At 42.7% G+C, this 14,115-nt stretch overlaps 1 protein-coding gene across 3 annotated transcripts in view; it reads right to left on the reverse strand.

Moving 5' to 3' along the window:
• Positions 1 to 14,115, reverse strand: part of plod1a (procollagen-lysine, 2-oxoglutarate 5-dioxygenase 1a) — a 39,846-nt gene that overhangs the window by 8,091 nt on the left and 17,640 nt on the right. For all 3 annotated transcript variants that reach the window (XM_069169206.1, XM_069169207.1, XM_069169208.1), the window contains exons 9-16: positions 9,715 to 9,846; positions 8,979 to 9,100; positions 8,679 to 8,783; positions 7,349 to 7,474; positions 6,107 to 6,245; positions 5,912 to 6,025; positions 1,543 to 1,608; positions 1,145 to 1,249 (exon numbers count right to left, since the gene is read on the reverse strand). In XM_069169206.1, coding sequence (XP_069025307.1) covers positions 1,145 to 1,249; positions 1,543 to 1,608; positions 5,912 to 6,025; positions 6,107 to 6,245; positions 7,349 to 7,474; positions 8,679 to 8,783; positions 8,979 to 9,100; positions 9,715 to 9,846 — 909 coding nt within the window. The remainder of the gene's footprint in view (positions 1 to 1,144; positions 1,250 to 1,542; positions 1,609 to 5,911; positions 6,026 to 6,106; positions 6,246 to 7,348; positions 7,475 to 8,678; positions 8,784 to 8,978; positions 9,101 to 9,714; positions 9,847 to 14,115) is intronic.

Raw genomic sequence — 14,115 nt, forward strand, 5'->3', positions numbered from 1 at the left:
AACCATGCTGTTGGAATACGTGCAGAATGTGGTTGGACGTTGTTCTGCTGAAATAAACAAGACCTTCCCTGAAAGAGACGTTGTCTGGATGGCAGCATATGTTGCTCCAAAACCTGAATATATCATTCAGCATTAATGCTTCCTTCCAGATGTTCAAGCTACCCATGCCATGTGCACTAATGCATCCTGTACCATCACAGATGCTGGCTTTAGAACTGAGCTGATAACAAGCTGGATGGTCCCTCTCCTCTTTAACCTGGAGGATGCAGCGGCCATGATTTCCAAACAGAATCTCAGATTGTGATCCATCAGACCTCAGGACAGTTGTCCACTTCACCTCAGTCCATCTTCAATGATCTCGGTCCAGAGAAGGCGGCGGTGTTTCTGGATCATGTTTCTATCTGGTTTCTTCTTTGGAGAGTTTTAACATCATTTGTGGACGCAGCGATGAACTGTGTTCACAGACGATGGTTTTCACAAGTGTTCCTGAGCCCATGCAGTGATTTCCACTCCAGAATAGTGTGTTTTTAATGCAGTGCTGCCTGAGGGCCCGAAGATCACCACCATCCAATATTGGTTTCCAGCCTTGTCCCTTGTGTTCAGAGATTTCTCCAGATTCTCTGAATCTTTTAATGATATTATGAACCGTAGACGATGAAATCCACTAATTCTTTGTAGTTTTACGTTGAGGAACATTATTCTTAGATTGTTGAACTATTTTCCAACACAGTCTTTCAGAGTGGTGAACCTCTCCCCATCTTCACTGCTGAGAGACTCCGCCTCTCTGAAATCATCTTTTTATACCCAATCATGTTCCTGATCTGTTGCTCATTAGTTGTCAGATGTTCCACCAGGTGTTTTTTAGCGCTACAATACTTTTCCATCTTTTGTTGATCCTGTCACAACATTTTTTAGATGTGTTGCTGCCATCAAGTTCAAAATGAGCAGATATTTTTGATTAAACAATTAAATTTCTCAGTTTCAACATTTGATGTTTTCTTTGGTCTATTTTCAAAAAATTAAGCGTTAACATGAATTACAAATCATTGTATTCTGTTTTTATTTATATTTTACAGTGTCGCTACTCTTTTGGAAACATGGTTGTAAATCACAAGAACACACATGGAGTGAGATAATGACGTACCACGTTGCCTCCTCCTGACCAGCCTCCGTTATTCTCCATCTCTTCTACCAGATGGTCACAGGCCACATCAGAGAAAAGGGGGAACCAGTAGACATCAGGACAGGGCTGGAGGACAGGGGACAAGGGACAGGGGACAGGGGTTGGAGGACGGGACAGGGGAAAGAGGGCAGGGGACGGAAGACAGGATGGAGGACGGGGGACAGGGGATGGAAGAATGGGGACAGAGGACAGGGGACGAAGGACAGAGGACAGAGAACAGAGGACAGGGGACAGAGGACAAGGGACCACGTCACCATATGGACCTCCAGTCAGCTGCATGAGTCATTACAACCTCAGCATCCTTTGAACGTCTCAGGACAGGAGACAACGAGGGACACAGGAAGTGAGATGTCACTCACAGTCTCGATGAGCTTGTCCTTCATGATGTACGTGTAGTTCTCATGAATGTAACGTTCCTGCCAGTCCTGCAGGAGACACAGAGCACAGACATGTTGGAGCAGAGTTCATCACCATCATCATTATCATCACCATCATCATCACCACCACCATCATCATTGTCACCACCACCACCACCACCATCATCATCATCATCATCACCATCATCATGACTCTTGATCAGCTGTTTTAGGAAACTACAGACCAATTTACAACCTGACGTTTATTTCTAAAATCCCTGACAAAGTTGTTTCAAATCAACTTTGTGATTATTTACAAAGGAATGATCTGTTTGAAGATTTTCAGTCTTTAGAGTTCATCATAGCACAGAAACAGCTCTGGTGAAAGTTACTAACGACCTTTTATTAGCCTCAGATAATGGACTTGTCTCTGTACTTGTTCTTCTGGACCTCAGTGCTGCTTTTGATACGATTGATCATACGATCTTATTACAGACATTAGAAGACGTTACGAGGATTAAAGGAACTGCATTAGACTGGTTCAAATCCTACTTATCAGATAGATTCCAGTTTGTCCATGTCAACAATGAGTCTTCCAGACAAACAAGAGTTAGTGATGGAGTTCCACAAGGCTCAGTGTTAGGCCCAATACTTTTTACTTTGTACATGCTTCCATTAGGAGATGTCATCAGGAAGCACTGCATCAACTTCCATTGTTATGCAGATGACACTCAGCTATATCTTTCTATAAAACCAGATGAAACTAATCAGTTAGTAAAACTTGAAGCCTGTCTAAAAGACATAAAGGCCTGGATGACCAAAAACTTCCTGTTTCTAAATTCAGACACAACAGAAGTTCTTGTACTTGGTCCTAAACACTTCAGAAACTCTTTCTGTAATCACTTAGTTACTCTAGATGATGTTGTCTTGGCCTCCAGCAAAACTGTGAGGAACCTTGGAGTCATCTTTGATGAGGATTTGTCCTTTAGACACCATATAAAGCAAATCTCCAGAACTGCCTTCTTTCATCTACGTAATATTAATAAAATCAGGAAAATCCTTCCTCAGCGTGACGCAGAAAAACTCATTCATGCATTTGTTACTTCTAGACTAGATTATTGTAATTCCTTGTTGTTAGGATGTCCAAATTACTCATTAAAAACCTGCAGCTGATCCAAAATGCTGCAGCAAGAGTACTGACGGGATTTAGCAAGAGAGATCATATTTCTCCAGTTTTAGCTTCTCTTCACTGGCTTCCTGTGAAATCAAGAATAGAATTTAAAATTCTCTTGATGACTTACAAAGCTCTACATGACCAGGCTCCATCATATCTTAGAGATCTTATAGAACCATATAATCCGAGCAGAGCACTTCTCTCTCAGTACGCTGGTCTACTTGTGGTTCCTCGAGTTTCCAGAAGTAGAATGGGAGGCGGAGCTTCAGTTTTCAGGCTCCTCCCCTGTGGAACCAGCTCTCAGTTTGTGTTGGAGGGGCAGAAACCCTCTCTAGCTTTAAGATTAGACTCAAAACGTTCCTTTTTGATAAAGCCTATAGTTAGGGCTGGCTCAGGTAGACCTGAACCAACCCTTAGTTATGCTGTTATAGGCCGAGGCTGCTGGAGGACCTCGTTACATGCTGAGCTTCTTTTCTTTCCTCCTACTCTTTAACTGACTCATACCTCACCATCTTCTTCTCTCCCATAGTTTCTTCTTATGATCTGTTGTCTCCATTCAGTTCCTTCACTCGTGTAGTTTCTGTTCTTTCTTTTCCAGATGTCCCATCATGGAGCTGCATGTCTCTGCTCTGTGATTGTCGTCTCCACCAACAGTTCTTCTCTTCTATCTCTATGCTGTCCTTTTCTCTCTCTGCTCTCCTCTCACCCCAACCGGTCGAGGCAGATGCTCCGCCCACCTCTGATCCCGGTTCTGTTAACAGATGCTCCGCCCACCTCTGATCCTGGTTCTGTTAACAGATGCTCCGCCCACCTCTGAGCCTGGTTCTGTTAACAGATGCTCCGCCCACCTCTGATCCTGGTTCTGTTAACAGATGCTCCGCCCACCTCTGAGCCTGGTTCTGTTAACAGATGTTCTCCACCTCTGATCCTGGTTCTGTTAACAGATGCTCCGCCCACCTCTGATCCTGGTTCTGTTGGAGGTTTCTTCCTGTTAAAGGGAGTTTTTCTTCCCTCTGTTGGAGGTTTTTCTCCCTTAAAGAGGAGTTTTTTCCTCCTAGCTTGTGTGGGAATTGTTGAATTGTTTAATTGTTGGTTTCTCTGTATAATATTGTAAAGTCTTGTTGTAACGACGTGTTAAATACAATGAAATAACCTGTATTGTGATTTGGCACTATATAAATAAAGTTGAATTGAATTGAATCATCATCATTACCAACATCACCATCATCACATCATATCATCACCACCATCATCACCTTCATCACCATCACCATCATCACCATCACCATCATCATCACCACCATCATCATCTCTGTGAACGTCTCACCCCGTTAATAAAACCTGTGAACGTCTCACCCCGTTAATAAAACCTGTGAACGTCTCACCTGTTAATAAAACCTGTGAACGTCTCACCCCGTTAATAAAACCTGTGAACGTCTCACCTGTTAATAAAACCTGTGAACGTCTCACCCCGTTAATAAAACCTGTGAACGTCTCACCCCGTTAATAAAACCTGTGAATGTTTCACCCGTTAATAAAACCTGTGAACGTCTCACCCGTTAATAAAACCTGTGAACGTCTCACCCCGTTAATAAAACCTGTGAACGTCTCACCCCGTTAATAAAACCTGTGAATGTTTCACCCGTTAATAAAACCTGTGAACGTCTCACCCCCATTAATAAAACATGTGAACGTCTCACCCCGTTAATAAAACCTGTGAACGTCTCACCCGTTAATAAAACCTGTGAATGTTTCACCCGTTAATAAAACCTGTGAACGTCTCACCCGTTAATAAAACCTGTGAACGTCTCACCCCCATTAATAAAACATGTGAACGTCTCACCCGTTAATAAAACCTGTGAACGTCTCACCTGTTAATAAAACCTGTGAACGTCTCACCTGTTAATAAAACCTGTGAACGTCTCACCTGTTAATAAAACCTGTGAACGTCTCACCTGTTAATAAAACCTGTGAACGTCTCACCCGTTAATAAAACCTGTGAACGTCTCACCTGTTAATAAAACCTGTGAACGTCTCACCCCGTTAATAAAACCTGTGAACGTCTCACCTGTTAATAAAACCTGTGAACGTCTCACCTGTTAATAAAACCTGTGAACGTCTCACCCCCATTAATAAAACATGTGAACGTCTCACCCCGTTAATAAAACCTGTGAACGTCTCACCCGTTGATAAAACCTGTGAACGTCTCACCCCGTTAATAAAACCTGTGAACGTCTCACCTGTTAATAAAACCTGTGAACGTCTCACCCGTTAATAAAACCTGTGAACGTTTCACCCGTTAATAAAACCTGTGAACGTCTCACCCCGTTAATAAAACCTGTGAACGTCTCACCTGTTAATAAAACCTGTGAACGTCTCACCCGTTAATAAAACCTGTGAACGTCTCACCCGTTAATAAAACCTGTGAACGTCTCACCTGTTAATAAAACCTGTGAACGTCTCACCCCGTTAATAAAACCTGTGAACGTCTCACCTGTTAATAAAACCTGTGAACGTCTCACCTGTTAATAAAACCTGTGAACGTCTCACCCGTTAATAAAACCTGTGAACGTCTCACCCCCATTAATAAAACCTGTGAACGTCTCACCCCCATTAATAAAACATGTGAACGTCTCACCCCGTTAATAAAACCTGTGAACGTCTCACCCCCATTAATAAAACCTGTGAACGTCTCACCCCCATTAATAAAACCTGTGAACGTCTCACCCCGTTAATAAAACCTGTGAACGTCTCACCCCGTTAATAAAACCTGTGAACGTCTCACCCCCATTAATAAAACATGTGAACGTCTCACCCCGTTAATAAAACCTGTGAACGTCTCACCCCCATTAATAAAACATGTGAACGTCTCACCCCGTTAATAAAACCTGTGAACGTCTCACCCCCATTAATAAAACCTGTGAACGTCTCACCCCGTTAATAAAACCTGTGAACGTCTCACCCCGTTAATAAAACCTGTGAACGTCTCACCCCCATTAATAAAACCTGTGAACGTCTCACCCCCATTAATAAAACATGTGAACGTCTCACCCCGTTAATAAAACCTGTGAACGTCTCACCCCCATTAATAAAACCTGTGAACGTCTCACCCCCATTAATAAAACCTGTGAACGTCTCACCCCATTAATAAAACCTGTGAACGTCTCACCCCGTTAATAAAACCTGTGAACGTCTCACCAGCGGGTTGTTGAAGATCTGCCAGAGGTCGTTGTGCAGGTGACTCGTCTGGTAGTTGTCTGTTGACAGGATGCGACCAAAGCTGTGCAGGTTGGTGACGTACATGAAGATTCCCTGACGGACACAGTCACATATTAAAATTTACATCTACTGTAGCCGTCCTGTTACCCACAATCCTCCTCTACTCCGACTCACCTTGCTGCGGAAGTTATGGCAGAACGCCATGTCGGCGTCTAAGAGGCGAGAGGTGAACAGGTCGTCCTTCAGCTCGGAGCGCAGCAGGTCGGCCTTCAGCAGGTACACGCTGGAAAGGTAGGGGACGTTCCACACGCCCCTGAACACAACACGGGGGACACATCAGGGACACGCACACACCGGGACATCAGGGACACACCCACACCAGGACACCAGGAACCCGCCCACACCGGGACATCAGGGACACACCCACACCATCCATCTCTGTTCCTGTTCCTGCTCCTGCGCCAGTACCGGTACCTGCTACTAGTCAGTGCTACTAGTCAGTGCTACCCGGTCACTCCAGTACCCAGTCTGCTGCGGCTCACTGTGGAGGACCTCGGGATTCCCCCAGTGGAGCCAAGTCTCCGCTGCATTCAGCCTGTCTGTCTGTCTGTCTGCCTGCCTGTCTGTCTGCCTGCTGCCGTGTCTCCGGCTCCCTCCCAGATTTTGCCCGGACCAGAGCTGGTGGGTGTTCACACCAGCTGGCTTCGCCCTGGTGGGAGTCGGTGGAGTTTCCCTCCCGACTCGGGAGGAATAAGACTTTAATAACTTTAGGTACCTGACCCTGTACACAATAAAGACTGTTTTTTGAACTTTATCCTGCCTGTTACCCGAGTCTGTGTGCCTGCGTTTAGGTCCAGATACACCTCACCTCATAACATGTGCAGCTGTATGTTATATTTATTTCAAAGTTATCTGATTTACTTTCCACAAATATGGGGAGGACTCAAGGCCTGCATAGTTCTGTTTAATTTACCTCAATATAGGCCTACACATGCCAGTGTAGTTTTTTTTCCTCCTCTTCATAAGACTTTGATATTGTTATAACAGGTAAAATAGCAATAAAATGTCAAGAATTTTCTTTATTATTGTTCTATAATTTCATAAATGCAACAAACTATAGTTTTTGTATATATAGAATAACTATATATAAAATTTTATAAGCTGTGATATCAAATAGCTTTTGCGGCTCCAGACGAATTTTATTTGGTGGAAAATAGGGCAAAATGGCTCTTTGGATAGTAAAGTTTGCCAACCCCTGAACTAAAATATCTAAAGAACAAAGATATCTGATGAACAAAGATATCTCATGAACAAAGATATCTGATGAACAACGATATCCATGGACTCGTGTTTTTAACATTTTAGTTCTGTGTCATGTGTTATATTTCAGTGAGATGGTCTTTGGAGGACACTCACGCTCTACGTCCCTGCACGATGTCCACGTAGTCCTCAGCCCGGGCGTAGTACCCGTCTCCGCTCAGAGCGCCCCAGAAGTTGCTCCACAGTCGGCCCACCCGAGTGATCATCGGTGCTACGATGGGACTACAGAACCAGAGATGATCAACACATCCATTCATCCAACCATCAGAGACAGAACTGATGTCAGTGGGACAGCAGACAGGAAGATATTATTAGAGATTATTAGAGATGATTAGAGAGTATTATAGATTATTAGAGAGTATTAGAGTTTATTAAAGAGTATTAGAGATGATTAGAGATTATTAGAGTATTAGAGATTATTAGAGTATTAGATATGATTAGAGAGTATTAGAGATTATTAGAAAGTATTAGATAAGATTAGAGTATGAGATTATTAAAGATGATTAGAGATGATTACAGAGTATTAGATTATTAAAGATTATTAGAGATGATTAGAGAGTATTAGAGATTATTAAAGATTATTAGAGTATTAGAGATGATTAGAGAGTATTAGAGATGATTAGAGTATTAGAGATTATTAAAGATGATTAGAGAGTATTAGAGATGATTGGAGAGTATTAGAGATGATTAGAGAGTATTAGTGATTATTAGAGAGTATTAGTGATTATTAGAGAGTATTAGAGATTGTTAGAGAGTATTAGAAATGATTAGAGTATTAGAGAGTATTAGACATGATTAGAGAGTATTAGACATGATTAGAGAGTATTAGAGATGATTATAGAGTATTAGAGATTATTAGAGTATTAGAAATGATTAGAGTATTAGAGAGTATTAGAGATTATTAGAGAGTATTAGAAATGATTAGAGTATTAGAGAGTATTAGAGATTATTAGAGAGTATTAGACATGATTAGAGAGTATTAGAGATGATTATAGAGTATTAGAGATTATTAGAGTATTAGAAATGATTAGAGTATTAGAGAGTATTAGAGATTATTAGAGAGTATTAGAAATGATTAGAGTATTAGAGAGTATTAGAGATTATTAGAGAGTATTAGACATGATTAGAGAGTATTAGAGATGATTATAGAGTATTAGAGATTATTAGAGTATTAGAAATGATTAGAGTATTAGAGAGTATTAGAGATTATTAGAGAGTATTAGAAATGATTAGAGAGTATTAGAGAGTATTAGAGATGATTAGAGTATTAGAGATTATTAAAGATGATTAGAGAGTATTAGAGATGATTAGAGTATTAGAGAGTATTAGAGATGATAAGAGAGTATTAGAGATGATTAGAGATGATTACAGATGTATTAGAGATGTATTAGATGTGGCTGTGATGTCGTCATGACGATGAACTCACAGGTTTTGTTCGATGAGGATCTTCAGCGTGTTCTCGTTTTTCAAGACCACCTCGATGTCCACGCTGAAGAAGTAGTCACAGTCCTCATCCGTCCTGCACACGTCCCTGAAGGAGGTGGGGGGGGACACACACTGGAGGGTTAACGCATGAAATCAGATCATTCTATATGGATGTAAAATCACACGCGTTTAAATATTTAATCTGCACCACAAAGCTCAAACATCCAGTAAGACATGAAGAAGAGTATGATCCCAGTTCAGAAACACATGATCTGAACACGGCCAGTGCCGGTGAACTCACAGGGCCCGGTTCCGGGCGGCGGCTCCGCCCGTCTCCTCCTCAGGTCCGATGATCTTCACGTCCTGATACAGACCGCCGTGGTCCTGCAGGAAGGAACTGACGTGGCGCTGGTGATGAGGCTCCTACAGGGGGAGGAAGAACAAACAGGAAGTAGAGCAGGCCGTAAGGCGGAGCTACACAGACAGACACACACACGTACGCGCACACACACACACACACACACACACACACACACACACACACACACACACACACACACACACACACACAGTGAACCACTCTGCATGGACGAACCATCAGTGTTTGTGAGGAGAGTTTTCAGCTGCAGATGTAATTCTGGATTCACTGAAGACCTTTAAAACCATCAGATTTAAATCTGAATATTTCTGAATGTTATTTATTTTTCATGCTCTAGTTCTGCTTTTTTATAACAGAGTTCCAACTCCAAGTCAAAAGTCAAACTCCCGTCAAGTTTCCAATCAGATCAGTCAGATCCACCTCTGGCTCCTCCCCCAGCTCGTCCAAATATGGTCACTTCCTGCTCCAAACCGCTCCGAACTATCAAAGATGGTGACGGACAGAATCTGAACTGGAGGATTCATAACGTTCACAAACCAACGATGACATCACTGATGGTTGATGACATCACTGATGGATGCTGATTGGTTGGTCTTTGTTTCTTGGTATTCACTTGCTCACAACTGCATGTCTGAACAGAGTAACAGGCTCCACCCACCTGATTGAAGATGAGGATCTTCATCCTGTTCTTGGGGTACTGCAGCTTCAGCAGGCGCTCGAAGAAGACTGAGACGAAGGGCGTCGGCTGCTGGATGAACACGCCCACCACCACCACAGGATGCTCCTCCTCCTGCAGGACAACAACATGCATCAAGGTCAAAGTTCAAGGAAGGAGGAGTCACTACGTTTCTGTCAGAATGCTGACTGGGAGAAGAAGGGATGTTTATTATAACTGCAATCACCCTGAACAGAACCACATGTATGACACCAGAACCTCATGTACGACAACAGAACCACATGTATGAGACAAGAGAACCACATGTATGACACCAGAACCACATGTTAACACCAGAACCACATGACAACAGAACCACATGTATGACACCAGAACCACATGTATGACACAACAGAACCACATGTACGACAACAGAACTACATGTATGACACAAGAGAACCACATGTATGACACCAGAACCACATGTATGACACAACAGAACCACATGTATGACACCAGAACCACATGTACGACAACAGAACCACATGTATGACACAAGAGAACCACATTTATGACACCAGAACCACATGTTAACACCAGAACCACATGACACCAGAACCACAAGTATGATACCAGAACCACATGTATGACACCAGAACCACATGTATGACAACCGAACCACATGTATGACACACCAGAACCACATGTATGACAACCGAACCACATGTATGACACCAGAACCACATGTATGACACCAGAACCACATGTTAACACCAGAACCACATGACACCAGAACCATAAGTATGATACCAGAACCACATGTACGACACCAGAACCACATGTATGACGACTGAATCATATCTATGACACAACAGAATGACATGTATGACAACAGAACCACATGTACGACACCAGAACCACATGTATGACACAACAGAACCGCATGTATGACACCAGAACCACATGTATGACACCAGAACCACATGCATGACACAACAGAACCACATGTATGACACCAGAACCACATGTATGACACAACAGAACCACATGTACGACAACAGAACCACATGTATGACACAAGAGAACCACATGTATGACAACTGAATCATATCTATGACACCAGAACCACATGTATGACACAACAGAACCGCATGTATGACACCAGAACCACATGTATGACACCAGAACCACATGCATGACACAACAGAACCACATGTATGACACCAGAACCACATGTATGACACAACAGAACCACATGTACGACAACAGAACCACATGTATGACACAAGAGAACCACATGTATGACACCAGAACCACGTGTATGACACAACAGAACCACATGTATGACACCAGAACCACATGTACGACAACAGAACCACATGTATGACACAAGAGAACCACATGTATGACACCAGAACCACATATTAACACCGGAACCACATGACACCAGAACCACATGACACCAGAACCACAACTATGATACCAGAACCACATGTATGACAACAGAACCACATGTATGACACAACAGAACCACATGTATGACACCAGAACCACATGTACGACAACAGAACCACATGCATGACACAAGATAACCACATGTATGACACCAGAACCACATGTTAACACCAGAACCACATGACACCAGAACCACAAGTATGATACCAGAACCACATGTATGACACCAGAACCACATGTACGACAACAGAACCACATGTATGACACAAGAGAACCACATGTATGACACCAGAACCACATGTTAACACCAGAACCACATGACACCAGAACCACAAGTATGATACCAGAACCACATGTATGACACCATAACCACATGTATGACAACCGAACCACATGTATGACACAACAGAACCACATGTATGACAATAGAACCACATGTATGACAACCGAACCACATGTATGACACAACAGAACCACATGTATGACAACCGAACCACATGTATGACACCAGAACCACATGTATGACACCAGAACCACATGTTAACACCAGAACCACATGACACCAGAACCACAAGTATGATACCAGAACCACATGTACGACACCAGAACCACATGTATGACAACTGAATCATATCTATAACACAACAGAACCACATGTATGACAACAGAACCACATGTACGACACCAGAACCACATGTATGACAACTGAATCATATCTATGACACCAGAACCACATGTATGACAAAACAGAATCACATGTATGACACCAGAACCACATGCATGACACAACAGAACCACATGTATGACACCAGAACCACATGTATGACACAACAGAACCACATGTACGACAACAGAACCACATGTATGACACAAGAGAACCACATGTATGATACCAGAACCACATGTATGACACAACAGAACCACATGTACGACACCAGGACCACATGTACGACAACAGAACCACATGTATGACACAAGAGAACCACATGTATGACACCAGAACCACATATTAACACCAGAACCACATGACACCAGAACCACATGACACCAGAACCACAAGTATGATACCAGAACCACATGTATGACACCAGAACCACATGCATGACAACCGAACCACATGTATGACACCAGAACCACATGTATGACACAACAGAACCACATGTATGACACCAGAACCACATGTATGACACCAGAACCACATGTATGACACAACAGAACCACATGTACGACACCAGAACCACATGTATGACACCAGAGAACCACATGTATGACACCAGAACCACATGTTAACACCAGAACCACATGACACCAGAACCACATGTATGACACAACAGAACCACATGTATGACACCAGAACCACATGTATGACACCAGAACCACATGTATGACACAACAGAACCACATGTACGACACCAGAACCACATGTATGACACCAGAGAACCACATGTATGACACCAGAACCACATGTTAACACCAGAACCACATGACACCAGAACCACAAGTATGATACCAGAACCACATGTATGACAACAGAACCACATGTACGACACCAGAACCACATGTATGACACCAGAACCACATTTATGACACAACAGAACCACATGTATGACACCAGAACCACATGTACGACAACAGAACCACATGCATGACACAAGAGAACCACATGTATGACACCAGAACCACATTTTAACACCAGAACCACATGACACCAGAACCACAAGTATGATACCAGAACCACATGTATGACACCAGAACCACATGTACGACAACAGAACCACATGTATGACACAAGAGAACCACATGTATGACACCAGAACCACATGTTAACACCAGAACCACATGACACCAGAACCACAAGTATGATACCAGAACCACATGTATGACACCAGAACCACATGTATGACAACCGAACCACATGTATGACACAACAGAACCACATGTATGACAACCGAACCACATGTATGACACAACAGAACCACATGTATGACACCAGAACCACATGTATGACAACTGAATCATATCTATAACACAACAGAACCACATGTATGACAACAGAACCACATGTACGACACCAGAACCACATGTATGACAACTGAATCATATCTATGACACCAGAACCACATGTATGACACAACAGAATCACATGTATGACACCAGAACCACATGCATGACACAACAGAACCACATGTATGACACCAGAACCACATGTATGACACAACAGAACCACATGTACGACAACAGAACCACATGTATGACACAAGAGAACCACATGTATGACACCAGAACCACATGTATGACACAACAGAACCACATGTATGACACCAGAACCACATGTACGACAACAGAACCACATGTATGACACAAGAGAACCACATGTATGACACCAGAACCACATATTAACACCAGAACCACATGACACCAGAACCACATGACACCAGAACCACAAGTATGATACCAGAACCACATGTATGACACCAGAACCACATGTATGACAACCGAACCACATGTATGACACCAGAACCACATGTATGATACCAGAACCACATGTTAACACGAGAACCACATGTATGACACCAGAACCACATGTATGACACCAGAACCACATGTTAACACCAGAACCACATGACACCAGAACCACAAGTATGATACCAGAACCACATGTATGACACAACAGAACCACATGTATGACACCAGAACCACATGTATGACACCAGAACCACATGTATGACACAACAGAACCACATGTACGACACCAGAACCACATGTACGACACCAGAACCACATGTATGACACCAGAGAACCACATGTATGACACCAGAACCACATGTTTACACCAGAACCACATGACACCAGAACCACAAGTATGATACCAGAACCACATGTATGACAACAGAACCACATGTACGACACCAGAACCACATGTATGACAACAGAATCATATCTATGACA

This window comes from Embiotoca jacksoni, unplaced genomic scaffold, assembly GCF_022577435.1.
Source record: "Embiotoca jacksoni isolate LCO1_2020_lvr unplaced genomic scaffold, fEmbJac1.0.p SCAF_43, whole genome shotgun sequence".
NCBI lineage: Eukaryota > Metazoa > Chordata > Actinopteri > Embiotocidae > Embiotoca > Embiotoca jacksoni.